This window comes from Humulus lupulus, chromosome 1 (assembly GCF_963169125.1).
Source record: "Humulus lupulus chromosome 1, drHumLupu1.1, whole genome shotgun sequence".
Classification (NCBI taxonomy): Eukaryota; Viridiplantae; Streptophyta; class Magnoliopsida; order Rosales; family Cannabaceae; genus Humulus; species Humulus lupulus.
This window is the reverse complement of record NC_084793.1, coordinates 58,572,683-58,599,697: the sequence shown is the minus strand read 5'-3', so window position 1 is coordinate 58,599,697 and position 27,015 is coordinate 58,572,683. Positions and strand designations below refer to the sequence as shown.

Sequence of the window (27,015 nt, the reverse complement as noted above, 5' to 3'; positions counted from 1 at the left end):
GTATTATTTTTACTTTTTTTTTGTACATAAATAAAGTCAAAATCAAATCACTCTAATCCATTAAACGCATAAACCTAATCTTACTTGTTCATTTGATGATGGCTAACAAAATGTGGTTGCATCATCCATTATTGCTTCCATTATATTTTCTTCAAAACAAAGAGAGTAATTAAAGTTCTAAGGAGTAAGGGATGAGTGAAAATGAAAGTTATAATGGAAATGAGAAGAAGAAAAAAAATACCAAGAACTATGACGTCGCTGTTGCAGGTGGTCGAAGCTTATCGCTGGCGAACTTCTGATTGAAGAAAGAATGCTGCTCCTCTCTTCAATGGAGAAGAAGAAATAGTTGTGAAAGAAACAAGAAGGCGATAGTTCATTGGTTTTTCTCTGGGTCTCTATAAGGTCTTTTAGGGGTCGTGTGGTATGTAGGAATATGGTAACGAAAATAAGAATCTGAATATTTTCTCATGTTTGGTATTGGGTTTGATTTTTTCTAACCCAGGAAACTATACAACAAGGGTTTTAACTTTTTCTGATTATGGGTTCAAGTGAAACCCACTTGACAGGTGGTTTTGAGATACTGAGGAATGTGAAACACTTTAAAATTATTATTGTTATTATTTTTTTAAAAATAAATCTTAAACCAATAATTTATAGTTAATGACTTATTTTGTTTTTGAAGCTTATCATATAAAAGCGAATATACATACATCAAACTATAAAATAATAAATAATGTTTGTTTATTTAAATAAATTGATATGTAAAGTTTTTATATCATTACTTTAGTTTAAAATAATAAATGAAATATTATTAAAAATAAAATAAGGATATTTTTATATTTTTTAAAATTATAGATTCTAGTATTTAATAACTTTATTTTTAAATTCTGTTAAAAAAATATTTCACAAGTAAAATTGTTTATAAATTATAATCTAAGGTAAAGTTTGGTAATTTTTTAAAATGTTATTCGTTATTTATAATTATATTATTTATTATTTTGATAAAATATATTATTATATTAGTTTTATAAAAATAAAAAAATTTAATAAATTCTTATAAATAACTAAACACAGAAAGTAATATTTTCATGAACCATGTACTAAATTCGGGGCACAACAGCACAACAAATACAAGGATGTAAATTTTCATCCTATAACATTATGTTCAACTTTCCTAGTAATAACGGAAAATGTGAACTTTTTATACCAAACAGTTCATTATGTTCATTAGTCTCTTAGGAGCCTCTAATTTATGTATTGATGTTTATAGCCATTAACGCCACATCATTATATTTTAAAAAATTTAATAACTAAAAAAATAAAAATAAATAAAATGCCATTTTGCTAATTTCAGTAGTACTACTAGTTGCCATTTCCTCAAGTTTCTCAATTTTGGAGGGAGGATTTTGGTCCGTTCTAATGAAGTTTTCGTTATACAAAGAAACCATTGCAACCATAACTGACACTTCCACGCACCAACTCCTCAGGCTCAATCGTAAGCTTGCAGAGCTCACTCGCGCAAAGCGTTACTCAGATGCCCTCCAACTTTTCATTCATATCCACTCATCCCAATTTCAGTGCCCCAAACCAGATCACTACACTATCTCCACTGCCGTTACTGCCACCTCTAACCTTGCCCACATTACTTTCGGGAACCAGATCCACGCCCACGCCATTCGTACAGGCCTCAAAGCCTTTCCTCATGTAGCCAACACTCTTCTTTCGCTCTACACCAAAGCAGAAGACCTAAAGTCTGTGAATTGGATTTTTGATGAAGTTGAGAACCCTGATGTTTATTCTTGGACGACACTGTTGTCAGCTTATACTAAGTTGGGGCGTGTTGAATATGCCTGCCAGTTGTTCGATAAAATGCCTCTCTGTAATGTGGCCATTTGGAATGCGATGATTACTGGGTGTTCGAGTAATGGATATGATGAGGTTGCTATGCTTTACTTTAGTGAAATGCACAAGATGGGTATTAGGCACGATAATTACTCTTTTGCTAGTGTTTTGAGCGTCTGTTGTGTAGAGACTTTGGATTTTGGGAGACAAGTGCATTTGTTAGTGATTAAAACTGGGTTTCTAGGAAGAACTTCTGTTGTTAATGCGCTGCTTACAATGTATTTTAACTGTGGAATTGTTGTCGATGCATATAAGGTATTTGGTGAAGCCGATGCTTTGGTATATGATGGGATTACATTTAATGTGATGATAGATGGTTTAGCAAGTGTGGGAAGAGATGAGGATGCTTTGATAATGTTCAAAGAGATGCATTTTGTTTGTTTGAGGCCATCTGAGTTGACTTTTGTCAGTGTTTTTAGCTCATGTACAGTTGCTAGAGTTGCTCACCAACTACATGCTGAAGCTATTAAATTAGGATTTGAAGCTCACACTGCTGTGAGCAATGCTGCAATGACCATGTATTCTAGTTGTGGGGATTTGAATGCAGCTCGCATGGTTTTCCAGAGATTAGGAAAGAAGGATACTGTCTCATGGAATAGTATGATATCAAGTTTCTTTCAAGGGAATGATGGCACATTGGGTATCATGGCCTACCTGGAAATGCAAAGGGCAGGAATAAAACCAGATGAATTTACTTTCGGCAGTTTGTTAGCAAAATCAGAGTTTGTTGATACTGTGGAAATGGCTCAAGCTCTTGTATGCAAAACTGGGCTTATCACTAAATCTCAAGTTTCAAATGCCTTAGTTTCGGCATACTGTAAACATAGGAAGATGAATCTTGCATATCAAATATTTGAAGATACCAATTGCAAAAATTTGGTCTCATGGAATACGATGATCTCTGGGTTCCTAATGAATGGATTTCCCATGGATGGGTTAAAACAATTTTCCAAGTTGTTGATGACAAAGATCATGCCAAATGTATACACCTTTACCATTGTTCTAAGTAGTTGTGCATCCATTTCAGCCTTAAGTCAAGGTAAACAAGTTCATGGCTACGTCATCACATCTGGGTTTTGTCCGGAAACATGTCTTGGTAATGCACTTATTACAATGTATGCCAAATGTGGGGTTTTAGAGTGGTCATTGAGAGTATTTGATGCAATGATTGAAAGAGATACAGTCTCGTATAATGCTCTGATATCCGCATATGCACAACATGGACAAGGAGAGGAGGCTATACGTTGCTTTAAGGCAATGCAAGGCTTTTATAGGGTCAAACCAGATCAGGCCACCTTCACAGCTGTTCTTTCCGCTTGCAGTCATGCTGGTTTAGTTGATGATGGTATAAGAATTTTTAATTACATGGTGAATGATTATGGTCTTTTACCTGGATTAGATCATTTCTCTTGCATTGTTGACCTTCTAGGCCGTGGTGGCTATCTTGATGAAGCTGAAATTATTACCGATAGTAAGCATCTTAAGGCACATTCAAATATATGGTGGGCATTGCTCAGTGCTTGTGCAGCTCATGGTAATTTGAAATTTGGAAGAATAGTTGCTGGAATTCTTCTTGAAACTGAGAAAGATAATCCTACAGCTTACGTGATGTTAGCAAATATTTATGCGGCTGCAGATCAGTGGCAAGAAGCAGCTGACACGAGGGAAATGATTAGAAGAACAAGGATGACAAAGCAACCTGGCTGTAGTTGGATTGCATCATAAAACAACAAAGAAAGCTTCTCTAGGTTGAAAGGGTTTCTTTGAACCAACATCTTTTGTGTAGAGTATCTAACCAAGTGTTGAGCTCATCATATTAGTCACATGGCTCTCGAGAGAGATTGATAACAGAACTCCCTAATTTGACAGGGAAATTATTAGGAAACCATCATTGTGCCAATTCAAGAGGAAGTACTAATGATGGGAAATCTTTAAAGTCCTGTATATGTAACCACCCCTTAATGGTAATTAATTTATATAGATATGTAATTTATCATCATATTAATGAACCAAATCTAGTTAAAGGTATGTGTAAGTTGGTTTTCTCAATGTTTAATATAGTCGCTGTCTGTAGAGAATTGATCACTCTACACGAAATTCAATACCTGCTCCACCTGCAAATCAGAAACAACCAAGGAAGCAAAACTGAACCAAGCATGCTTACATAACTACAAACAGATTAAATATGCCTCTTTATCCTTTTTCTTTCTATCTCTTTTAAACGTGTTTTTCCCATATATATTATATACATTCAAAAACCTTGCCACAGCTAGCCATTCTAAAAAAATGAACTCTGATCACACGCGTTCAAGCTCTTTATTGTAAAGAAACTGTGCTTATAGGTGTAGTATATCATTTATATAAGACTTTATGTATGCTATGTATATATATTCAAAACAATATAAAGCATAAAATAAATATGTGAATAGTATAGGGATACGTAAATACAATAATAAAATTATTAGAGTATTTACAAGATGTGTAACAGAACAATGACTACACTATTTAAATTCCCTAATGTTTTGTCTTTGTTGAATGCTAGGAATTGCAAGGAATCTGAAATTCTTTGAAACAAGATCATAGTCTTCCAAGTCTTTCTCTTAAACAACCTAGTGTTTGTGTAGGCAAGTCTCAACACATGAGAAGAGAATCTCTAAGAGAGTGAGTGGCCACGTATAAAATATTATAAGTGAATTTTTACCTTGTCAAATTCATCTAACCTAATGCATTCTATAACAATAATATATATAAACAATTAGCTAGGACATAAAATAAGTTTTAGTTTCCCATTTTATTTTTAATTATTTAATAATTATAATTAATTAAATACTTATAAAAATTAACCAATTTTAATTTTGACATTTATTTAATTCATTTTATTAATATTAATACAAATCTATCAATATTAACAAAATTGTTCCAATTGACTATAATACTCTCTTTTTGAGATTTTGCAATAAAAACTTCAAAGTTTCTTCTATTTATTTTCTCACAAAATATCAATAAATAATTTAACATTATTTATTTTCATTGATCAAGTCAATATGATATTTTTTATAATTAATTATTCAAGAGTACTAGGTTCATTTTTCATAAGAAATGACATTGGGACCATGGATCCATGAATTCAAGCTCCAATAAGTTACCGTGAGAACTTTATTAATTCATTGTGATACCACTATAGATTCAAAATTGCACTCTTGAATTCATAGAACGCTTTACACCAAATGTAAATACGTTATCTATTGTTATAACCATAACCGTCATTCAATCCTCTGTAGATGAACTACTAATGAGATAGGTGCAAATTACCGTTTTACCCCTCATTGGTATTTTATCCTTAACTCCCACTAAGTTCCTTGTAAATGATATTTTCGTAAACTTAATTACGTAAATGAGTACTCTATCATTTAACACTTGAAGCAAGCTATAAGGAAATTATCGTTTCACTTCTTAAACATAAGCTATAAATTTCATGTCTATGATAAATACTCCCGCTCAATTATACTACAAAATTTCCAATATGTAAGTATAAGCTAGTCCGTAGGGTAAACTCGTAACGAACAAATCAAAAGACTTGAATAATACAATTAGCAGAATACTAATCATTCATAATTAAGATTTAATTGACCTATGATCAACTTTATATGATATAATTAGCTTAGATAATAACGATACTTACTTATCTTATCAATAATCAATATCAGTCCAGCCTAATGTAACAAAATACATCTGTCTGATCTATTTGGTCAATGTCTTGGATAGGATATCACACTAGATATGTAAGTAGATCTTATCGTAGATTACCTAATAACTAAAAATCCAGTGTACTGATTTAATCTTAGGACAAAATATTTTTGAACATATAATTACAATTATAATCCACTGTGACCAAATCACTATAATTGTAACTATACATATGTTCGAGATGTTATATACGTTTGTATTAATAATAATTAATCATGTAATAAAACATCTAAACAATGCAATTTAATTAAATAAAATAATTTCTACTACTTTATTGATAATGAATTAATTGCATAAAAAATGTGGTTTTATAAAGGGCATAAAACCCAACAATAAGTCTAGTGAAATTAAGATCTTGCAATAATAATAATAATAATAATAATAATAATAATATTGGTTAGTTTAATGGTTCCATGCCTAATAATATTGGTTCACATAATTTATTCTCTATGTAAACGTGTGCATGAGCACGGCTCCAGCAATAACATCAATATATATTGTATATTAAAATTTTCAATATCATCAACGGAACATAGAGATAGAATATGTAAACAGGAGTGAAAAATGAAAAATCTCAGATCAGATTATGACTGAGACTACTATTGAATTTATATTAGAATCAATATACAATGGTAGAGCTATTAGCTCATTATACGTATCAGTGGTCCATAACAGAAAAGGGAATAAAATGCTAACAAACTTTTCATCACAATCATGAGAGAATTGTTGAGGACCACAGTAGAATGTTGTAGAAGGTAGCATGCTGACTCGGCTTCTGACTAGGCATACACCTCCTGATATGGCAGTTGACTTCATTTCTTTACACCATCCCTCAAATGAAGGGGTGATGCCTTCACTCCGAGTTTGGCAATCATCATCTGGAATCTTGCATTTGACAGTCCCTTTGTTAGACAGTCAGCTACCTGATGAGCTGATAAGACATATCTAACTTAAAGTTCTTTCTTCAATAGTTTGTCTCGCACAAAATGTACATCAATCTCAACGTGTTTAGTCCTTGCATGGAACACGGGGTAGGTTGCAAGGGCACTAGCACTCACATTATCACACCATGTAATAGCTTTACTTTGAAGAGGAAACTTTATGAACATGAGCCAATGCTCTGTATTCAGATTCAATCCTTGAGCGAGATACCACAACTTGTTTCTTTGATGACCATGACAAAAGATTATCACCAAAATACACACAATACCCAGCCACTAATTTTCTGTCATCCGGGCATCAAGCCCAATCATCATTCGAGTAACCCATAAGACACAATCTATCATTGTAGCCAAGGTGAAGACCATGATCAATCGTTCCCTTTAAATATCGCAAGACTTTCTTTGCTCCACTCTAGTGAGCTATTGTTGGTGCCTGTAGGAATTGGCTCAACTTATTCACTGAATAGGAAATGTCAGGCCGTGTATGACACAAGTATTGTAGGGCGCAAAGAACACTACGATAGACTGTCGGGTTTGCAAATTTTTCTCCATCAGTTAGTGACATTGGTGTTAGGTTCAATTTCATACTATTATTAGGGTGTATTTTAGGTAGTATTTGAGTTTATTTTATTTGTGTAGTGTAGTATTATGCTTGTTTTCATTTTTGTTTCAGGTTGCATTGGTTTCACTTATAAGTGGGAGTGAATAAAGTGGAAAATGATAAAAAAAAAAAAAGGTGACATTTGGCTAGTCTGAAGACAAATTGGAGTGTTCAGGGTAACTTTGATGTCAAATGGATCACATGAGGGTGTGCTAAGAAGACAAGGAATGAGCCGAAGAAGAAATATAGACATAGCGCGTAGGTGCCATAACTAGCACCCCATCGCTGTCAAGAAGCAGAGAGCATAAATTAATAGAGGTCAAAGCGCCTAGGCGCTACATTTCAACGCCCCAGCGCTTTTTGTTTTCCAGAGAGCATGTTTTGTGATTTTTTTATAGCTCCCCAGCGCTACCTCATGGCACCCCTACACTAGAGTTTGTATGGAAACATAATTTAGGGAAAATTTCAAGGGCAATTTTGTCTTTTCACCAGAATTAATTAGGGACTATAAAAGCTTTCTTAATTACATTTTTTAAGGGGAACTTGGAGATCAGATTAAGCAAGAAGGGGCTAGAGGAGAAACAAAACCTAGAGTTCTTTTCCTTTATCTCTTGATTTGAATTATGTTAAATTCTATGTTTATGCTTTGATTTAGTGATGTTGATGAACTAATTTTATTATTAGGGTTTCTAATTGACTCTCTTGAAACTCTATTGTGATTTAATGCATTTATCTATTTCTTCCTCATCTGAAATTTACTCAATTTGTATTTATTGTGTATGGTATTAACTGCGCACCTTTTACATATCATTTATGAATTTGATCAAAATCTGAAAAGTGAGATTTGAATATGCTAAAATTGAGTAGACGTAGATTTCAATTTAGAACGAGAGTATCAAATCGGTCTATGTGAGTTAGGGCTGTATTTATTGCTTCCTATTATTTGAATTGATCATAGAAATATAGGGAATTCACATTAGGTCGAGTTTTCTATTTCTTAATCCGAATAGTTAATACTTTTGTATGCCTATCATTTTAGTGAGAAGAATTTCAGTAGTAATTGAATTAAAGAATAATAGAGTGGATAGTAGAGAAGATTAGAATTCCTAATTGTTTCAGTAGTGAATTTAATCCTTGTGTTCTTGTTATTAGGTTATTTTGCAATTTTCATTTATTATACTTTCCTGTTTTTAAATTTCACAAATCCTGTTTTCATTAGACAAATAGAAACTAGGAATTAATTATTTGGTAATTGATAATTCAGTCTCTGTGGGACGATACTTGGTCTTATCGAAATAAACTATAAAAGTGAATACGTATACTTGCGTAGCTATAAATTTCGCAACAAAGTTTTGGCACCATTGTTGAGGGATGAAAAAATATTATCAATATAAAAATAGTTAATTTCATTTCTAATTAGGTTGTTTGGTAAAACGTTTCTAACTTGGTTTTCTTGCATTTGTTTATCTCTATTTCAGGTAATTTTGTTATATGCGTAGAAGGAGGGGAGCAGATAGTAATGTTCCTATTAATCCTGAGATTGAGAAGGTGTGCATGCAGAACCATAGAAATAAGAGGGTTGAGCACTCTGTTGTTGACATGGCTGATAACACTAACAATGATGATGGGATGAATAATGGTAATGAAAGAGTGTTGGCAACGCCACTAGTAGCGCCAGCTTAGGCACAAGTTCAGAATCTCGCCGTTCGTAGTTTGAGGAATTATGTACTCCCTACTGGTTATGGGGGTGTAGACATGTATCAGACCACTGACTGTTACCGCTAATAATTTTGAGATTAATCCGGCAATCCTCCAAATGGTTCAGGGTATAGTTTAGTTTGGTGCGTTACCCTCTGAAGATCCACACATGCACATGGCTAATTTTTTGGAGTTGTGTGCCAATTTAAAGATGAATGGGGTGAGAGACGATGCTATAAGGTTGAGGTTATTCCCATTCTCACTGAGGGATAGGGCCAAGAGCTGGTTGAACTTTCTTCAGACCAACTTTATTACTACTTGGCAAGATTTTTCCCAGAAGTTTATTGCTAAGTTCTTTTCCCCTTGAAGGATGCTAAATTAAGGGGTGAAATAAATCATTTTTATCAGATTGATGAGGACTCTCTGTATGATGCATGGGAGATATTCAAGGAGTTGCAGAGGAAATGTCCCCATCATGGGATTGAGAAGTGGATGTTAGTCCACAATTTTTACAATGGGCTATGTGGTACTACACGTATGATTATCGATGTCACAGCTGGTGGGGCATTTATGAGCAAGAGTGATACTGAAGCATATGAGTTGCTAGAGGATATGGTGATGAATAATCACTAGTGGTCTGATAAGAGAACCACCGGTAACAGAAAAGAAAATGTGGTTCATGAGCTTGATGCTATCACTGATTTGACTACGCAGGTAGCTTCTTTAACTAAGCAGTTGCAACAAACCGCGCTGTCAGCCAATGCTATTCATATGCACACTAGGGGTGAAATTTTTGGGGGTCCTCATCCTTTTGATCAGTGCCCAAAAATTTATCCTCAGAACAATGTTCCTATGGACCAGGCTCAGGTTCAACCAATAGGGAGTTTTCAGAGGCCTTACAATAACCCATTCTCCAACACTTATAATTCTGGGTTGAGAAATCATCCTAAATTTTCTTGGAGAAATAATCAGGAGCAACAACCACAGTTTCAGAGTCAGTATCAGTAGAATGTGCCTCAGAACATGCAGCAACAACAATCTATGCCTTAAGCGTCATCTTCCCAACAATTCAGACCACCATTGCCTCAAGAGAAGCCAAATGAGTTGCAAGTTGCATTGTTGACTCTGAAAAATACCCAGACTCAGTTTATGACAGAGACTAAATCTTCCATTAGGAATTTGGAGACACAAGTGGGTTAGTTGGCTAGCATGTTGAATAATAGGCCTCAGGGGAACTGGCCAAGTAATACTGTGGTTAATCCTAAGGAACAGTGTCAATCAATAACTTTAAGAAGTGGGAAAGAATATGAGGGTCCTTCACCTAAAGGGACTCAAGAAAAGAAGAAAGAAGATGGGGATAAATCTGATATAGTTGAGCCACAAGCTGAAAAAAAGGTTACTGAAGACCTAGCATCCAAGGAGAAGACTCAACCGGTTGGCACTGATCTTGATCTCAGAATTCCATATTCACAGAGACTCCAAAATATGACTCTTGATAAACAGTTCTCCAAGTTTCTTGAGGTATTTAAAAAGCTACACATTAACATTACATTTGCTGAAGCTTTGGAACAAAGGCCCAGTTACATCAAATTCATGAAAGAAATTTTGTTTAAGAAATGGAGAATGTAAGATTATGAAACAGTGGCACTCACTGAGGAGTGCAGTGCAATACTACAAATGAAGCTTCCTCAAAAGCTTCGAGATCCAGGGAGTTTACAATCCCTTGTTCTATTGGGAGATTTGAATGAACATGCTCTTTGTGATCTTGGAGCGAGTATTAATCTTATGCCTTTGTCAGTATTTTGGCGTCTCAGTCTTGGTGAAGCAAAGCCTACTACTATTACTCTTCAACTCACAGATTGATCAATCAAGCATCCAAGGGGTATTACTGAAGATGTTCTAGTCAAGGTAGACAAGTTTATTTTCCTAGCATATTTCATTGTTCTAGATATGAAAGAGGATTCTAATGTCCCCATTATTCTTGGGAGACCATTCTTGGCTACCGGGAAGGCTCTGATTGATGTTCAAAAGGGTGAGTTAAGATTGAGTGTTCAAGGGGATGAGGTGGTTTTTAATGTATTTAAGGCAATGTCTTATCCGAGTGCGAGTGAGAGTTGTTATAGCATTGATGTGAATTATAATGTAGTTTCGGGAAGAAGGTGGAACAGTGATGCCTTAGAGGTGGTTTTAACAGGTGGCGAGGAAGATAATAATGATGTCAAGATGAGGGAATATGTCAAGTGGATAAATTCTTACCAGACATACAAAAAGAAGTTTGAAGAGCTGGAACAAGGGCCAGAAAGAACATTGCCATCCATTGAGCAGTCACTAGAGTTGGAATTGAAGTCTCTGCCGAATCATTTGTGTTATGCTTATTTGAGTGAGAAAGAGACTTTACCTGTCATTGTATCCGCTTCACTTTCTAAAACAAAGATGGAGAAGTTACTGAGGGTTTTACGAGCTCATCAGTTAGCCATTGGTTGGACATTGGCAGATATTAGAGGGATAAGCCCTTCAACAATGATGCATAGAATCTTGATGGAAGAGGATGGTGGGCCATCTATAGAAGCTTAGCGAAGACTCAACCAAACTATGAAAGAAGTCATACTTGAGCAGATTCTTAAATGGTTAGATGTCGGGTTAATCTATCCAATTTCTGACAGTGCATGTGTAATGCCCCATGTCACTATGGCTGCTTCCTGGAATGACGACTGGCTCTGCAAACCAACACAAGTCTTTCCAGTGTGCTTTTCCCTCACTCGCACGCTGTTGCAAAAATTATAGCAATTAAAATACGCAAGTATACGTAGCCGCACAAGTAGTAAACTGTAAATGAGTATCGTCTCCACAGGGATTTTAAACTAAATAAATGTAAAATTCAACTAAAGAACAATTTAACAATAAGATAACAAAATTAAGAACATGATTGGAGTATGAATCTAAAATTAAATGGGTATACGTATTTTAATCTAAAATAAAATGAAGAACTCAGAAAAATTAATTGAGAGAAGATCTATGTGAACAATTAGATTTGGATGGCTATTTCCCCCTATGTTAATCTGCCCAGTTGTTATAGCAATCGCTCAGCAATTATGCACAGAGTTAACAAATTTCACACTAAGCCAGTAAGCTTTTTCCAAAACCTACTGATATAATTCCACAACTTAATTCAACACATTCCTATATCAAATCAGGTTGTAAAACATGCATTTATTCACCAAATCTCAGGTTATACAAGGTAGCAAAATATTCCTATTTCACTACTAAGAACTACCTAAACATGGCATTTCTCTTGCATCATTCAAGTTGATTCCACTAGATAGATTCCTTCCAAAATCAGATCTAGCTAGTTTAATTGTTAGTTATGGCCAGCAATCAACAATCGTTAAACATTAATTTCACTTGAATGAACAAAGGCAAATTACTAAACTCATGCATTGCATTAATACTTCATCACATAAGGTTCATAGCCACCCAAATCTCAAGGTGATTAGTTCATGTCTAAACTGAAAATTACAATCCAAAACAGAAATTGTTCATCCATAACCAATATTCAGTTCACAAATTATAGTATCAAGATTATACACTACAGAAAAGGAAATATAGAAGAAAGAGAAGAGTAGAATCGGGTTCTAGAGTCCTCCTCCTTCCTTGGTCGTGATTCTCCTCTTGTAGGTAATGCCTTTTTCTGTGTGTATTTCTCTGGTTTTGTTCTCTGTACTCTTCTTGCTGAAAGATTTTTTCTGTCCTATTTCCTCTCTCTGTTTCTGGTGTATATTACGGCTGCCTCTCCTTTTGGGTACCATCCTTTTACCCTAATTAGAAAACCCCACTTCATCTTTGGTCCATTTCCTCTTGCCACCTCAGCCAGCTAACTTCATTCACTAAAAATGGGTGCCACATAGGCGCTAAGGTCAGTAAATAAAATCAGCTGGCTTTTGTCCACGTCAGTCTTCTTTTTCCCAGAATTGCTACAAGTCTGGCCTACAGCATCCGAGCAGCAATGCTCCCTTTTTGTCCCCTTTTGTCTCTTGATTCCTTTAATTTCCCTTGACGCTTTGAAGGTTTCTTTCCTGAATGACAAAACACAAAGATTTACATAAATAATTACAATTACTACCAACAAATCACAAGACTCTTGCATTAACACACTAACTAGAGAAGAAAGGTAAAAACTAAACAAACTTACAAATAACATCACACTCATTACTCTTTTCACCCAAAATTCAAGTTCAAAGTTAATAAAAATAACTCTAAATCATAGAGTTATCACACGCTTCCTGGGAAAACTTCCCAGGAGGTCATCCATCATGAGACTACTCCAGGTTAAGCACGCTTAACTTTGGAGTTCTCAAGTGATGGACTACCGAAAAGAAGATGCATCTTGCTTGCATAGGTAGCACCCATCAATCCATTTAAGCCCTCTTCAACTTTGTAGTCCTATACCTACACAGTCTTAGAATCATCACACTTGACCTTCCCCGAGCGGTGTGGGATTGCACAACTTTTTACTCGGTCTTTCCCCCTAGGGATCACTAGATTCTGACTGTCACAGCATGGGTGAGTCTAGTACAAGTAGTTCCAAAGAAGGGAGGAATGGCTATGGTGAAAAATGAGAACAATGAACTTATTCCTACTCGTACTGTGACAGGATGGAGGATTTGTATTGACTACCGCAAGTTAAATAAGGCAACGAGAAAAGACCATTTTCCAATCAAATACTCGATAGACTTGCGGGCCATAGTTATTATTGTTTCTTGGATGGATTTTTGGGTTATCACCGAATTTCCATAGCTCTGAAGGATAAAAAGAAGTCAACTTTCACATGCCCCTATGGACCTTTCACTTTTCGAAGGATGCCCTTTGGTCTTTGTAATGAGCTGGCTACTTTCGAAAGGTGTATGATGGCTATTTTCTCCGACGTGGTAGAGAAAAGTATTGAAATTTTCATGGATGATTTCTCAGTATTCGGGTCTGATTTTGATGAATGTTTGGATCAACTAGAAGCAGTACTTATAAGGTATGAAGAATCAAATTTGGTTCTAAATTGGGAGAAATGCTACTTCATGGTGAGAGAAGGGATTGCCTTAGGACATAACATTTTAACACAAGGCATTTAGGTGGATCGGGCCAAGACTGCTACTATTGAGAACTTGCCACCTCCAGTTTCAGTTAGAGGAGTGAGAAGTTTCTAAGGTCACGCAGGGTTTTATCGAAGATTTATTAATGAATGGTGTCTCGTTTGATTTCAATGAAGAATGCTTAAACGTTTTCAAAGCTCTTAAGGAGAAATTAATTTCAGCACCTATTATGTGTGCACCTAATTGGGACCTTCCATTTGAGCATATGTGTGATGCTAGTGACTATGTGGTTGGAGCGGTTCTTGGGCATCGAGTGGACAGGGTATTTCAGACCATCTATTATGCTAGTCCAACTTTAAATGATGCCCAATTGAATTATGCAACCACAGAAAAAGAACTTCTTTCCATTGTCTATGCCTTTGATAAATTTCATCCGTATTTGATTGGCAATAAAGTGATTGTGTACACGGACCACTCCGCTATCAAGTACCTCATGACAAAGAAGGATGCCAAACCCTGACTCATTATATGGGTCTTATTACTCAAATAATTTGATATGGAGATTCGAGATAAAAAGGGTACCGAGAATCTTGTAGTGGATCATTTGTCTAGGCTCGAAGTTGAAGAAAATCAAATTACTAAGAATGTGCAAATCAATGACTATTTCTCCGATGAGAAATTGTTTCGGGTGATTGACAAAGCTAATGCACCTTGGTATGTCAATTATGTCAATTTCCTAGTGCGAAGATTGTGCCTTCCGATATGTAAAGAACACAATTAAAGAAGTTTCATGCTGAAGTTAAGCATTACTATTGGGAAGAGCCAATCTTATACAAGCATTGTGCGGATCAAATAATTCGTCGCTGCGTTCCAGAAGAATAGATGCAGTCAATTCTGATTCACTGTCACACGCTCCGTTGTGGGGGTCATTTTGGAGCAACTCGTACAACGACAAATGTATTGCAATGTGGTTTCTATTGGCCTTCATTATTTAAAGATGAAAATACTTTTGTGAAGTCTTGTGATCGATGTTGACACACCAAGAATATATCTAGACATAATGAGATGCCATTGAATGATGTTCTCGAAGTGGAATAGTTTGATGTGTGGGAGATTGATTTTGTGGGCCCTTTTCCATCATCATTCAACAATCACTATATATTGCTCGTTGTCGATTACGTGTCCAAGTGGGTTGAGCCATCATCAACTCAAGTTATTGATGGAAAGGTTGTCTTGAATTTTCTTCACAAGAATATTTTCACCCGATTTGGTACTCATCGAGCCATCATTAGCGATGAAGGGAGTTACTTTTGTAACAAGCAATTTGAAGCTCAATTAGCTCGTTATGGTGTTCATCATCGCACTGCTTTGCCTTATCATCCTCAATCTAATGGGCAAATGAAAATTTCAAACCAAGAAGTCAAGAGCATTTTAGAAAAGATAATGAATTCTTCAAGAAAGGATTGGTCCAAGAAACTTGATGATGCATTATGGGCATATATGACTGCATTCAAAACATTGATTGGAATGTCTCCGTATCGGTTGGTTTTTGGGAAAGCTTGTCATCTTCTAGTGGAGTTAGAGCATCGTCTGTATTGGGCCATGAGAAAGTTGAACACGGATATTAGAGCAGCGGGTCAACACCGGTTGTTGCAACTAAATGAACTTGATGAGTTTCAGAACGAGGCGTATAAGAATAAAAAAATATACAAGGAACGCACAAAAGCTTGGCATGGCAAGAACCTTGTTTGTTCACAAGGAATTTCAACCGGGACAACAAGTGTTACTGTTTAACTCAAGGTTGAAACTTTTTCCCGGTAAATTAAAGTCTAGGTGGTCAGGACCTTACATAGTGGTGAAGGTATTTCCGTATGGCTCTTTAGAATTGAAGAATAAAAGTGACGAGACGTTTAAAGTCAATGGACAACGTGTGAAGCCGTATTTGGGAGGTTCATTTGATTAGTGCAAGTCCGTTATCCTCTTGAAGCCCATTTGAAGAGGAGTTTAGCGTCCGGCTAAATGACGTTAATGACAAAACTTTTGGGAGGCATCCCATCATTTTAGTTGTTTTATTTTACTTTATTTTATGTTTCATTTAGTTTTGAACAATAAGTGTTGGTTTAGCTTTTGTAATTTTGGACAATTTTGGATTTTTTTTCTTTGTAAGTTTGAACCGTTGAAAATTAAAAAAAAAAAAGGGTTTTACTCTAGGGCCTAGCGCCTAGGTGATGGAAAGTGGCCCCCCAGTGCTGAGAACAATCTAGAGAGGCCTAGAATTTTTCGATATAGTGCCCCAGCGCTGGTAAGTAGCTCTCCACATTGATGATGTTCGAGAGAAAAAAAATTTCGCCCAGATAGCGCCCAGGTACTACATCAAGCCCAAATTTAAAAAACCCCAAAACCTTCAAATTGCCCCAAATTCATTCATTTTTCTTCTTCACCTCCAGTTTTTTTTTCTCTCTCTCTCTCTCTACCGCAATAACCACCCACTTTACCTTCAATCTCACTCAAATCCTTCCATAATCACCCCTCGCTTCCACATATTAAACATACTCTAAATTCAAGCCCTAATCCCCAATTCGAAAATGGCTTCTCCTATTATCGGTTGTTGATTTGAGGATTCATCCTCACAGGTTTTGCTTATGGAGCATCATCAAGCAAGGTTCCCTCACTCTTTCTGAAATGCTAATCTTTATTAATCAATTTTTGGGGTGAATCTAAAGATTTTGGAAGAGAAATTTTGGATTTTTTGTGTTTAATTGTGATAACAGTTGCTAGTGGGGTATATTATGCATTCTTATTATTTTGGGAAGGGAGAAAAATAAGGGGAGGTGCTGCCAAAATTTGAGTAGAATTGTTGTGAAAATTTTGTGGATTGGTGGTGTATTAGGTGATTGTTATTTTATTGTAAGGGCTGTGATTTGTGTACAATGGGGCCAAAAACAAGGAATAATGGGCATCATCATCTCGACGTCGAAGAGACCCCTCACCTCCACCAGATTATGACACTAATCATTTTGTTAGTAAAGATGTAGCAGATAGATATGAAAAATTTTGTCGTAAAATTGTGATTCCTGAAAGAGGTATGGAGTTTCAACGTGAGCCATATGAGGACCCCATTTATGAGCCTATACGGGCTAACATAGCACATCGAGGATGGGCTAATTTTGTACAAGAGATATTGACTGATGTTAACAAGTCCCTAGTATATGAGTTTTATGCAAATTATCCACAAGATCTTAAGAATAAAGTCATTTTTAAAGGAGTTAAGTGAAAGTCACTCATCGTTCGATTAATGCTATTTTTTGGACTACTTCTTTAACTGACGCCGGTGATCAGTACTATAATTTCCTTGCTACTGATTTTGATTATGAGGAAGTGGCTGCTACAGTGTGTTTCCTAGGGGCACAATGGATTATGAAGAATGAGGAGCCACAAACTATGTCATTGTGTCAATTTAATTGGGAAGCTCATGCTTGGACATATTTTGTTTATGGTCGTCTCTTCCCAGTGAGTCATTTTTCCACCATTCCTGTTCAGCGAGTTATTATGGTCTATGCGATAATGAAAGGGCTTTCTTTGGATCTTGGGCGTGCTATCCCAACTAGTATCAAGCATATATCTCGTGGCACTACAACATGAAGTCTTGAGCATGGCTCTTTTATTAATGATTTGTGTCGCGCTCATAATGTGCCCGAGTATACCACTAATATTCAAGAGGAGGCTGCAACTCTCATATTATTGTAGCAGATTATCCTCTTCCCATTGTTGCACTACTCCCACAGCCTCAAGCTGCAAGGCAACATAGAATGGGCAATCAATCACCAGAAGAGAATCGGGATCCTTCTGTTAATGCTAATGTTGACAATGTATCTGTTCCACAGAATGATCCTATGCATGTTGACCCGCCATTGCTCGCTGTTGGTGGTCCCATTGATTCTGGAACACAAGGCACCCATTCTCGTCTGGAATACATTATGCAACAAAATCAATATCTTATCCAGTCCCAACAAAATATGCATTTGTACATGGGTCGACGACATGACTATGAGCTTAATCAGGTGGATCGTTTGAATGTCTTGGTTCAACGTTGGTCGATGAATGAGACAGATCACAATTATTTTCCTTATCCACCACAGTATCCTCCATCCCCGAATCCACCACCACCTCCTTCTTTTTGAAGCTGATGTCGAAGTTTGGGTAAGTTTCCTTTCTTTTACTATATTTGTGCATTGAGGACAATGTATTGACAAGTTTGGGGGAAGAGATTTTTTTTTGTATATAGTGGGTAGGTTGTCTGTGTTAGTCTTTGTTTTGTTTTATTTTTGTGAAATATTATGTTGTTTTTGTTCAAGTTGTGTTGTGTCTAGGGTGTTTAGAGTTTTTGTTCAATCAAGTTGATAATGATTAGCCGATGATAATGAATGATTGAATTACTTGTATAGTTTGCTAAAATGAAACCATAAAATTGAAACAAATATGTGTGCTTGGTTGAATGTTTCTTTAAGTTGCTTGGGTCCATTCAAATATTTGAGAGCTTGATCATGTTCTTTAGATAAATCTCGTGCATTTGATGATATTTATGCTTGCTAAATTTTAGTTTGAGGAAAGATGGATGATTATGCTTAGAACTTGCTTGCTTGCTACTTGAGACGAAATCCTAGATAATGCATGTTTAGGAAGGTGATTTAGGCAATTTTTGGAACGATTGAGCCTTTCAAGCCAATCTCGATTAATTTAATCCCTAGTTGCCCTTTTTGAGCTTAACGTTAAATTCTTTGTTGTGACACCTATTTTGAGTATACTTGAAAAACTTTATTATGTTTCCTTCCCTTGAATAATTACCATGAGCATATAAGTGAATGATGATTGTGGATTGCTTTTGTAAGGGGGGTGTAGTTTGGATTGGGTGTTATCGATAGAAAAAAAATTATTAAAAAAATTTGAGAAATATTTAAAAGAAAAGAAAAAAAAATTGAAAAGTAAATTACACTTTTTTTGAACATGCAGTGAAAAACAAGTTTGGGGGAGTGTAGTTTGAAAAAAAAAAATTGTAAGTGTGAATTTTCTCAATCTTAGAAAAGAAAAGGAAAAAATGGGATTGTCTTTGGGTTGTAATGTGGATATCAAGTTTGGTTTGGGTGGTTTTTAACCTATAAAAGTCCTATTGATTCTTAAGCATGAATTGTCTACATTAGTGGGGAGTAGTAAGTGATGCAAGCATATGAGATAAAAAAATTATGGTTTGTGGTGAGTAATTTGGTAAGTTTAAATGGATTCGAATGCATGTTATTATTGATCATGGTTAGGAGAGCATACATTTGCTTGGACTTGAGTGAGTTGAAGAAATATTTTGATTGAAATTCTGGATTATCAAGATGGCTAGATTTTTGAAAACTATATGAGCATGATATACATAATTTGGAGGCTTGATTTGTTGTTGTCAACTTGATTCATCTTTGTTTGGTTGTTTTACGTATTTAGGATTGCTTAGAGTTCTTTACTCGAGGGCGGGTAAAGGTTAAGTTTGGGGAAGTTTGTTAGGTTCAGTTTCGTACTATTATTAGGGTGTGTTTTAGGTAGTATTTGAGTTTATTTTATTTGTGTAGTGCAGTATTATGCTTGTTGTCATTTCTGTTTCAGGTTGCATTGGTTTCACTTATAAGTGGCAGTGAATAAAGCAAAAAATGATAAAAAAAAAAGATGATATCTGGCTAGCCTGTAGACAAATTGGAGAGTTCGAGGTAACTTTGATGTCAAATGGATCACATGAGGGTGTGCTAACAAGACAAGACAAGGAAGCTGAATTTAGGGAAATTTTAAAGGCCAATTTCGTCTTTTCACCAGAATTAATTAGGGAATATTAAAAGCTTTCTTAATTACGTTTTTTTAAGGGGAACCTGGAGATCTGATTAAGCAAGAAGGGGCTAGACGAGAAACAAAACCTAGAGTTCTTTTCCTTTATCTCTTGATTTGAATTATGTTCAATTTTTATGTTTATGTTTTGATTAGTGATGTTGATGAACTAATTTTATTATTAGGGTTTCTAATTGACTCTCTTGAAACTCTAATATGATTTAATGCATTTATCTATTTCTTCCTCATCTGAAATTTACTCAATTTCTATTTATTGTGTATGTGATTGATTGCGCACCTTTTACTTATGATTTATGAATTTGAATCCAAATATGAAAAGTGAGATTTGAATATGCTAAATTTGAGTAGACGTTGATTTCAATTTAGAATGAGAGTATCAAATTGATCTATGTTATTTAGGGCTGTATTTATTGCTTCCTATTGTTTGAATTGATCATAGAAATATGGGGAATTCACATTAGGTCGAGTTTTTTATTTCTTAATTTAAATAGTTAATACTTTTGTATGCCTATCATTTTAGTGAGAAGAATTTCAGTAGTAATTGCATTAAAGAATAATAGAGTGGATAATAGAGAAGATTATAATTATGAATTGTTTCAGTAGTGAATTTAATCATCGTGTTCTTGTTATTAGTTGATTTTTGCAATTTTCATTTATTTATGCTTTCTTGTTTTTAAATTTCACAAATCCAGTTTTCATTAGCCAAATAGAAACTAGGAATTAATTATTTTGTAATTGATAATTTAGTCTCTATGGGACGATACTCGGTCTTACCAAAATAAACTATAAAAGCAAATACGTATACTTGCGTAGCTATAAAATCCGCAACAATTGGTTTTCCTGCAACTATTCGTGTGAGACACGGCTTCAAGTTCCTCATATTATACTTGTGAAGCAACTCCTCAACATATTTGGATTGCGTCAAATATAGTCTGATCTCATCTCGAAACACTTCAATTGCAAGGAAAAACTAAAGTGGCCCCAAATAGTTCAACGTGAACTGGTTATTAAGAACTGAAATGAACTTAGTGAGTTTCTCTATGTTGTTCTTAGATATTATGATATAATCTACGTATATTAGTGCCAATATCATTGTCTTCCCATCATTGTAGAAGAACAGTGAGTTGTCGGCCTTGGAGTTACTAAAATTCCAGCATATAAGGGTGTGTTTGAGCCTCTCAAACCAAGCTGAAGGCGCTTGTTTCAGACCATACAACGACTTGTGAGTTTACAAACATAGTCAGGCTTGTTCCTTTCTTCAAAACCTTGTGGTTATGACATATAAACATCTTCTTCAAAATAGCCATTAAGAAATGCATTATTGATGTCTAATTGCCGTATCGACCAATTCTTCGAGATAACTATGGTAAGGATAACAAGTACTGTTGAGGCCTTGACCACATCATTAAAAGTTTTGCCAAAATCAATCCCAGGTCATTGGTGAAACCCTTTGTAATGCCCTATTAATCTAGGACTGTTACACCATGTGTTAAAAATAATGCTTAACTCATTAAGCAACTTATTTGGACTTAAAAATGTAATTAAGGTTAAACAAAAGTTTAGCTATTAATAATTTAGGTCAATAAGTTAGACTTTTCATTAAAAATTACTTGAATAATTACAAGGAAACCAAAGGTTTTTAAATAAAAAATACTGATTTATAAAAATTACAAAACTACCTGACCTAAACGGAAAAATTGAGCTAATAACCCTTGTTCCTCAAAAGTATCTTAGTCATGGCGGCCAAGCAGGCTGAGTATGTACACGCAACTCCTACAGCTCTCCAAATCATGTTTGGTCCATCTTTCATTTGCTCTTTCCTGCACCATAAAGCACCCGTGAGCCAAGTCTCAGCAAGAAAGCCCAAACAAGTAAAACAGATATCCAGATAGATATTAACATGTACTGCATACTCTATAATCACAAACAGATTCACGTTAATTTTCCCACAAGTATAACGACTCATGCCGAGTAGATGCATATCATACCCCTGTAATGGCCTCGCCACTACGACCTACATCATGCATGTAATGCTGGTAACGACCTCATGGCCGATCAATTACAATCACAACTAATCAGTTCAACCAGTTATAACAACAGAGGCTTAAATAAAGCAAAAAATTAATTTTAAACAGATTCATGGCACAGTCATACCCGTGTCCTATAATCAACGCCCATTCCCTACAATCGGTGAAGTGTTGGTTTTCTTACCTCAAGTCCCTGAGCAATAGGTGAAGCGACCTCGAGTATGATCCCTCTCCCCCGAGCCTTGCAAAAAACCCTAGTGACAACACATGGATGCTATATTTATCAGGAACCAATCTCGCTGATGGGCCTCAAGACTAAGCCCTATCTCTCAGGACCTTGGATTCCACTAAACGAGATAACAGAATCATCCCCTGAGACTCCCAAGATAACTCCCCAAAACTATAAACAAATGCATCCTGAAATGCATTAGCACTGCAGTGCCCCTTACAGCACCGTGACTTTACTCGAACCGAGAAGCCCCCTTCTAAATTTCATGCATTTTGAGCCACAACGCCCCATCTAAAGGGCATTGGCACACCAACAAATAGAGAGTTTTCCCTATCATTTTCCCCATTTAGAGCCGCGACGCCATGATGTTTCAAGGGCTAAAAAACCCTTGAAGAAACTCAAATTGATCACGACGCTCGACCCTAGTGCCGCAACGCTACAACGAGGAAACCCATAACTGCAATTTTCCCTTGCATTTTCATACACCAAACCCCAATTCTAATACGATTCCAATCAGTCTTTCGCAACTAAATGACCACAAATCAACTCTATAACTCCAATACAACATCAAAATGCACTTAAACACCCAAAATATACAATTTACAAAAAAATACATTTATGCTTGAACTGTAAAGACCCAAAACTACAAGACCAAAAACAATGTGGAAAATAACTCTTTCATAATAAACATGTCCCAAAAATTCACATAAAAAATCTTTAAAAAGAACAGTTGTGTGCGCATACTTAACTAGTTACAACTGTTCTTAAACATTTAACGTAAATATAAATAGTTTAAACATAACTAATAAAGCAGTGTTAGCCCCAAAAAAAAATTTCCCAAAACATTCCCCAAATGTAGGGCCACATGTGCACTCCCACAAGCAGACTCCAGCGCTCACTGCTCCACTTTGCCCTTGCACTTACCTACATCATGAAACAACTAGGTAAGAAAAAACACTTAGTAAGTTCAACCTTAAAACATGAAATCATAAAAACAGGTAGAGGTCAATGACTTGGAAGTCAAAAAACCACTTACAAAATTAGGGTTCAGAATAAATTCAGACCCTAAACATATAGATCAAGAATGCCTAAGCGTCTTGGCAACATATGGTTATGCCCGATAACCAGAAATAATCATATCAATCCTGCATGAAAAAATCCCAAAGCAAGCAAATATATATAGGAACAATATTACAAAAAAAAACTCCTAGAAGCCAACTTGGGAGTTTCCAATAAAGTCGTGGCATTTGGGTGCCCCCTTAAAACAAACAATAGTGGAGACCCAGCTCTTAGCACTATTAACCCTGCCCTAAATCCCCAACCAGGGTAACCTTCATGTTACCTAGGGCATAAGTACTATAAAGAGTATAACCAAATTTTCTTCCAATTCATTGATATTTCTAGGTTTTACCAGTATGCATTATTAATCGATAGCCAAATGTGACAGACATGAACCGGATTGGAGGTCACAGACTTGAACCAGAAAGAGTGTCACGGATTAGAAACGGACCTAATAGTAATTGGCACAGATTTGAACCAGACCGATAATACTTGACACATACTTGAACTAGACTGATAATAATTGTCAAAGGTAGAATCCATCTGCACTTTGCTAACATAGGCGGGGTACCTACCGCACCATCCCAGAAAGGATCTAAGCATCCTCTAGTCATTGTCTCTAATTGAGACCTTTCCCATAACTAGTGTAATGTCATATTATAGCAATCAATACACTAGTGTGTTTCATATTGTTGCCAGAGAAGTCAAAGGTTGACTTACTTGGATTCCTTCGCTCCAAGGGTAAATCCTTAAACCACAGCTACATGCTCCTTTTATCCAATACTGTAATTCCTGTAGTGTACTCAGGTTAATTATGGCAATTAAGTTATTAATAAACTATCCAGCATTTTAGTCATTACAGTTTACAAAGTAAAGGTATTATTGTCCTTACTTAGTTTAGCCCACTAAACATCTAATTCAAACTCTTATTCCTTGTTATCTAAGTATTAACCAATAAGCGTACTCTACGAGGCTGTCACAACTATTTGTCCAACCCGAGTTGGTAAATTTTTGAAAAAATGCTAAATTACGAGATCACCCTTAGTGGAATAATTTGTTAATAAATGATTATTTTAAGAAAATAAATAATAATTAGAGAAAAGTGGATTTTAAATTTATTTAGAATAAAATTAAGATTAAAATCCAATTTAATTAAAAGCCCTTGAAAAAGATTTTATGTTGCTAAAATGTCCTTTATTTAGTTTCTTTAAAATTAGGGCTTTGGACAATTTTTTTTTCAATTTTAAAAGTAAAATCCATTAATTTTGTAAAAATAGTATTTCTTCATTAAATTTAACCTTAATAATTAATTAGAATAAATTATAAATCTATAAATTAACAAATGTAGGATTTTTGGGAAAAATATACCATTTAGATTTTTTTTTGATATATTTGACTAAGTGTTGGAAATAGCTCATTGTGTGTAAAATGACTAATTTTGAGACCTCATCATTTTAAAACCTTTGAATAACTTCTTACAAATATTTACAAGCTTGAACATTGTTATACAGACAAGGTTCATGGAAAATATTTTAGTCTAAAACACCCTTTTTCAACACGAAGTAAGTGTTCAAAAACCGTAGATCAGAACTGTCCAAAATAAAAAAAAAAATCAGTTTCAATAACCTAACTTTTAGAATTTATAACTCATAAACTAAGAGGAATTTTCACAAACTTACAGTCTAACTTTATCTTCAATATGTCTAAAGTAATGCTCCCAAAATATAGCTCCTAAAGCAATTTATAACATGTTCAAATAATTTTTACAAAAAGTGAATACCTGCTGCAAGAATTTATTTTTAGATTGAATATCAGTTTTGCAAATGCCTTAACTCCTAATTTAAAAATCGCTTTTAGGTGATTCTTGGGTCTAAAATTTTATAATATTTCTATATTACAGATAGGTGGTGTCTCAATTTTTGAAAGAATTATTTTTAGAAGTGTTTGACCCCTGGGAAGTCAGATCGAAGATATGACAGCAAAGAGATTTTTAAGGGTACTATGGAACTTTGCATTCAAAACTAATCAAGGAAATAAAATGTACATGCATGCAACATCAAGCATATAAATATGCATTGTTACAACATAGAAAAGAGATTAAAACTCATTAATACTACATACAACACAGCCAAATAACATATTAACAAAAATAAATCAAGAGGAAACAACAACTATATACCTCTTGATGCTCTTTTTTTTGGTTTGGCTCAAGGTCTTGGTTTCCCTCTTGGTTCTAGCTTCCACAAACCTACACACCCTCACCACATAACACTAATGGTCATATTATTACAAAAATCTAAGAGAGTAAAAAAATGAAAGGGAAAGAATAGTAGAACATTTACCCTTGTTCTAAGAGTTTCAAAGCTTTGAAGAAGGTTTTATCTTGTTTTTCTTCTTGTATTATCTAGAGAGAAGGGAGAGGGTTTTAGGTAGAGAGAGAGAGAGAGAGAGAGAGAGAGTTTGAATGAGTTTGAAAACTGAAATGAGGAAGTGAGAGATGGTGGGGTTCGTCTAGGGGGTTTGGGTGAGAGAAAAGTGATAATTTTCACCCCATTTTTCCCATTTTCTCAAAATTCATAGAAATAGACTGAGGTGGATAAGTTTACACTCAACACCTCACACCTCCTCCTAAAATGATCAGCCAGGTACCGAAAAAATTACCCCAAATTTCCTTTTTAATTTAATTAACAATTTTCAAAACCATTTACTCCCAAAAATGGTATTTACCCACCTTTTTCACTATCTCATCAATTAGCTTTTGGTATCATCAACTTAGGGTGTAGTTAAATCATGTGAGACACTATACTTTAATTTAATTTGATTTGATATAAATGAATTACAATATAATTTATTTTATGGAAATTCTATTTACCATTTATCTCCGTAACTACACATAATTACGCAACACTTTCCAAGAATGCTCTGAAAATTCAATTTCCTTTATTTGTTTAAAACTTATATTAAATTCTCCAATAAAATTTATGCCCAATTTATTTTTTCCATAATTATTAAATTTCAACATAATTTTTTTCCGAGATTTTTTCCGATTAGGGTTTTCGAGTCTGTCCAAGATCATATTTTTTTGTTTGGCTACAATCACACTTAGTGGCCATCATGAAAAACATAATTTTTGCTTCCCAAGCCTATATTATTAGTCAAAATAATATTCATCAAAGTTTTCACTGGCTTGAATCGGTTACAAGTAGGCGCCCGAAACGCGGGGCTTTACAATACCTAAAATTTATAAAAGTTCCGTCCACGAAACTCAAAACAGATGCGGGTACCACTATTTCATCTTGGCTTCTGTCTCCCAAGTTTCTTCTTTGATGTCATGGTTACACCACTACACTTAGAACAAAGGCACCCTCTTATCCCTCAACCCTTTGTCTTTTCGGCCCAGAATCACTACCGGTTTCTCTTCATAGGTTAGTTAAGGGTCCACACTTAGCTGTTCATAGCTAAGGACATGTGTCGGATCATTCACATACTTTCTCAACAATGACATGTGAAACACATCGTGGACTTGAGATAGGGCTGGTGGAAGAGCTAATTGATACACTCCTTCCCGAATTCTCTCCAAAATCTCAAAAAGTCTGATGAACCTTGGGCTAAGTTTTACCTTCTTCCCAAACCTCATTGCTTCTCACTGTGGAGCTATTTTCAGCAGTACCTTGTCCCCAACCTCGAATACCAGAGGTCTCCTGTGTTGGTTTTCATACTATCATTGTCGATCCAACAAGGTTTGCCATGTCTAACATATCTGTCGGATATTCTCAGCGACTTGATCCACTTGATCCGTTTCCAAATTTTTTCTTTCATCAGCCTCATGCCAATAAATCGGTGATCGATACTT

At 35.2% G+C, this 27,015-nt stretch overlaps 1 protein-coding gene and 1 non-coding gene across 2 annotated transcripts; one reads left to right on the top strand and one right to left on the bottom strand.

The window, feature by feature from the left end:
- The first annotated feature begins 1,351 nt into the window (after positions 1-1,351).
- Positions 1,352-3,930, top strand: LOC133793005 (pentatricopeptide repeat-containing protein At3g49740). The gene has a single exon (XM_062230762.1). It carries the CDS (start codon positions 1,420-1,422, stop codon positions 3,625-3,627), a length of 2,208 nt encoding a protein of 735 aa, XP_062086746.1. The 5' UTR covers positions 1,352-1,419; the 3' UTR covers positions 3,628-3,930.
- A 5,334-nt stretch (positions 3,931-9,264) lies between these two features.
- On the bottom strand, positions 9,265-9,371 carry LOC133813101 (small nucleolar RNA R71). Its single transcript, XR_009884145.1, has one exon. It is a non-coding gene; the product is annotated as a small nucleolar RNA R71 (small nucleolar RNA).
- Between the last annotated feature and the right edge of the window lie 17,644 nt (positions 9,372-27,015).